Source organism: Marmota monax, unplaced genomic scaffold, assembly GCF_021218885.2.
Source record: "Marmota monax isolate L192 unplaced genomic scaffold, Marmota_monax_Labrador192_F-V1.1 WCK01_AAM20220418_F8-fsc00956, whole genome shotgun sequence".
Classification (NCBI taxonomy): domain Eukaryota; kingdom Metazoa; phylum Chordata; class Mammalia; order Rodentia; family Sciuridae; genus Marmota; species Marmota monax.
In genome coordinates, this window is record NW_026694460.1 from 38,763 (window position 1) to 43,119 (window position 4,357).

Sequence of the window (4,357 nt, forward strand, 5' to 3'; positions counted from 1 at the left end):
ATTTCTGTGAAGAGTTTTATTCTGCAAACATCACACCATTCTAACCAGGACAGCTGCTTGAAGGGCATTAATTGTAACTTTGGGATTTTTACTCCCAAAGACCCCAGTCAAAGAAAGAAAATCCTATTATTTATTTTGTTTCCATAGAGGTCCCATTTGGTCTGGGATAAAGAGTACATCCCCTGATACCTTCAATACCCTAATGTGTTTCCACATTCTTCTAAAGCAAATCTTTTGGACAAACTGAAGCTCTATCTTCTGTGGCAATGATGGTCACAATCTTTTTCACACTCTGCAATTGAAGAGAATGAAGCACCTTAGCAAAAATGGTATAAGAAAACAATTAGGTTCATGTTGTCAATTACATGACAAGCATTGAACCTCTCCATCAGTTTATACATGGTGAGGTTATAGACCAAGAGGAGAATGACAGGAAAGGTGAACAAACACAGTAAGGTCAGTATTGACAGAAGTTGATGTAGCTGTTACATTTCACATTGCTAAAAAAGTAGACTTAGAATGCTCTCACTACAAAAAGTGATAAATATGTGAGGTGATAAATACGTTAACCAGTTTGATATAATCATTTCACAATGTCTACATATTTCAAGATACTACATTTTGTCCTATAAATGTATAGAAGTGCTATGGTTTGAAACTACAATGTCCCCAAAAGTTATGTCCTAGAAGCATGGTCCTGCATAAGAAAAAATTCAGAAATGGGGCTTTTAGGCAAGGATTAGTGCTTTGACTTCATCAAATAATGAATACATTAGTAGTTGAATGGACTACAGGAGGATGGCCATAGTTGGAAGAAGGAGGTCACTGGGGACATACCCTGGAAGGGTTTATCTACACCTGGCCCCTTTCTTTCTCTTTGCTTCCCAGCTGCCATGAGCTGACAGCTTTCCTTACCATCCTTCTGCCATGATGTTCTGCCACAGTTCAAGCCCAGAGCAATGGAGTCAGCAAACCTTGAACTGAAACTCTGAAACTGTGAGCCCCAAATAAACATTTTCTACTTTCAGCTTTTTTAGTCACAGCTACAAATATCTACCTAACAAAATAAGTATTTTAAATAAATTAAAATTAAAAGAATAAACCATGTAGGAATGAATACGAGAGAATTAGAAAAATGTCTGTTTATAATAATGAGTTCTAAGCCATGTTTTGCCTGAGAGTGTTTGCTTTAAAAGAAAAGAGGATATCTTAATTCATAGCTCATTAAAATTATGTTTGATAGGATCTTTGTTTTCCTCTTTCTTCCAGCAAGAAGAAGATTAAAGCTCTGAAATTTTTTCTACATGAATCATCTATTTTCTATTTAGTCTTTCATATCGTATGCCTTTTTTTAATTTCTGGAAGAATGCTGGAATATATGTTATGCAACAGATGAAGTGATATTACAGGTGATACTTTAAAATTAATGTAGTAAGAATCCAAGCAGCTGCATAAGGGAATAAAATTATGCTGCATCACAAAAAGTTTCCATGGCATTTGAGTTCAATGACCTTGCAGACACCTCTTGTACCTTAGAGAACCGCTACATCATTTTTAAGAGACAAAATTGCACAATATGAAACATGAAGACTTTCCCAAAGACTGAAGCTGAGTCCATTTAGCTGAATTTGTCTTTGTAATATTTTCTAAGATTATTAAAAGAAGAACTGCTTGAGAAATGGGAAGAAACGGAAGAAGTGGCATGACAAAACTATTCAGGAATATTTAAATGGTGGGTTAGTGTATTGTGTAGAAAATACTATATAACAAAATAGTGTTTATCTTTTCTATGAGTGATTGATAATGCACAGAGAAAATAAGCAAATAAAAATTAAAGTATCATTGCATCAATTTTTTATAAAGGAATAACTACAATAAATATTAATAAATTTGTTACTGGATTTTTATACAGTGTTCACATATCTTCAATTGTATTTTACTATTAGTCAATGTCTAGTCAGAAACCTTGTTACAAATAAGGGAAAACCTAAATTTTGACTCAGGCTTACATAACACCTCATTATTGTTCTGAAGCATATGAAACTTCTTAGGAATTCTCTTTAAATCGTGTTGTAGTGGCCTCACAGCCATGTGATATACACATTTTAAAGTCCAAGAACTGCAGTCAGAGCTCCTCTCCTCTTTCCTGCATCCCCAAACCCTCATTTCTCTTGCTCCCACATTTTTAATATACTTATCTTTTGTGTTCAAAAGATCATATTTGTTAATTTTATTTGCATTGAAAATTGAAAGCATTCCATTACTGATTTCTCCACTCAGCTTTACTCAGACTATGAATTCTTGTGAATTGGTGTATATGAATGTGTATGTGTTCAAGTTATTTTTAGTCTAGAAATAAGCTGCTACCATAAATAATTTATTAATAATATTTTATTATCTCTATAATCATATTCAGTTAATTATCAGCTAATATTGTTGACATTCTAATGTCATTCCCAAATTGTATTTCTTTACCTGATAAACTCTTATCTATATAGAAAACCATTAAAACTGAAGTCATTCCTTTTTCTATAACTACACATTTGAAATAACCTGAAAAAGTGAAAAAGAGAATTAAATTAATTGTTTAAATAAGAAAAAGAATATTTTAATAAAACTTGTCCTTTCTAGCCATAGAATATCATGTAATTATTAATCCAAATACTAATTTAGGAATTGTATGAAAAAGTCATTCACTTGAGAAGTTACTTATCATTTCTGCAACAGTGCAAATGTCTGAATGAAACATACAGTGAAAATGAGAAACATTTTTTACTGCCATTAATGCACATAATGTTACAATTGGAAGTGACACATTTTTTCTTTAATCTCTTTGCAAGTATTTGACAATGTGTAGATAGCTTTTGAAGTTTATGTGATTCTTTCCTAAAAATAGGAAAAAAAAATTGAATGATGATGGCAAAAAATGCAAGTTCTGAAGGCTATTTTATTTTACTGGGTTTTTCTTAGTGGCCTCACCTGGAAGCAACTCTCTTTGTGCTTATCTTGATGTTCTACTTGATGATATTGATAGGCAACTTGTTCATCATCATCCTGTCACACCTAGACTCCCATCTCCACACTCCCATGTACTACTTCTTATCAAACCTCTCCTTTCTAGATCTCTGCTATTCCACAAGCTCCATCCCCCAGCTGTTGGTGAATCTCTGGGGCCCAGAGAAGACCATTTCTTATGCTGGTTGCTTGGTTCAACTCTACTTTGTCCTTGCTCTGGGAACCACATAGTGTGTGCTTTTGGTGGTGATATCTTATGATCGTTATGTAGCTGTATGCAGACCATTGCATTACACTGTCATCATGCACCCTCGATTCTGCCACATGTTGGCTTTGGCTTGTTGGGTATGTGGCTTTACTACCTCAGCACTTCATTCCTCCTTTACCTTCTGGGTACCCCTGTGTGGACATCACCAGGTGGATCACTTCTTCTGTGAAGTTCCAGCATTGCTCCAATTATCCTGTGTTGATATCCATGCTAATGAGCTGACTCTCATGGTGATGAGCTCCATTTTTGTTGTCATACCACTTATTCTCATTCTCAGCTCCTATGGTGCCATTGCCAAGGCTGTACTGAGGATGCAGACAACTACTGGACTTCAGAAAGTCTTTGGGATGTGTGGAGCCCATCTTACAGTTGTTTTCCTTTTTTTTTTCATTACAGTCATGTGCATATATCTCCAGCCACCAACAGAAAATTCTCAAGACCAAGGAAAATTCATTGCCTTGTTTTATACTGTTGTCACCCCTAGCCTCAACCCTCTTATCTACACCCTCAGAAACAAAGATGTAAGAGGGGCACTTAGAAGACTGATGGGGTGATAGTGAGAGAGTGAGAGATGTGACAAGGTAGCCATATGTCCTTCAATTTTTCTTCATTGTGTCTAGCCAATCTTAAAGTATGATTTCTTTGCTTCTTTGAGATTTATTTTTAGTTGTCAACATTTCACTATACATTGGATTGTTCAGTTCTAAATTTATTGCAATTTTTAGTGGTTAATTTTGAAATATTATTAAGAAATAAATGTTTTTTTTTGTACAAATTAGGCTTTAAAAAATCTGTATTTCATTTCACTTGCTGGAATATCAACATATAGAAACGCCTATGTATGTGTGTATGCACACACATTTGTACCATTATGAAGAGATTATTTCAAACATATTTGATACATTTCTAAAAGAAATTAGTATGCTAATTTATGAACTTGCCATTTATGAATATATTTTGTTTACATGTAATTATGTATCTCTATGTGTATATATATATATATATATATATATATATATATATATATATAGAGAGAGAGAGAGAGAGAGAGAGAGAGAGGAGACGCAGACAGAG

General features: G+C 34.1%; 1 protein-coding gene across 1 annotated transcript; it reads left to right on the forward strand.

Annotated features, from left to right (window-relative positions):
* The first annotated feature begins 2,910 nt into the window (after positions 1-2,910).
* On the forward strand, positions 2,911-3,837 carry LOC124075506 (olfactory receptor 2J3-like). The gene is given in 1 exon segment (XM_046418948.1): positions 2,911-3,837. A coding segment is annotated over 1 exon segment (927 nt).
* The last annotated feature ends 520 nt before the right edge of the window (positions 3,838-4,357 follow it).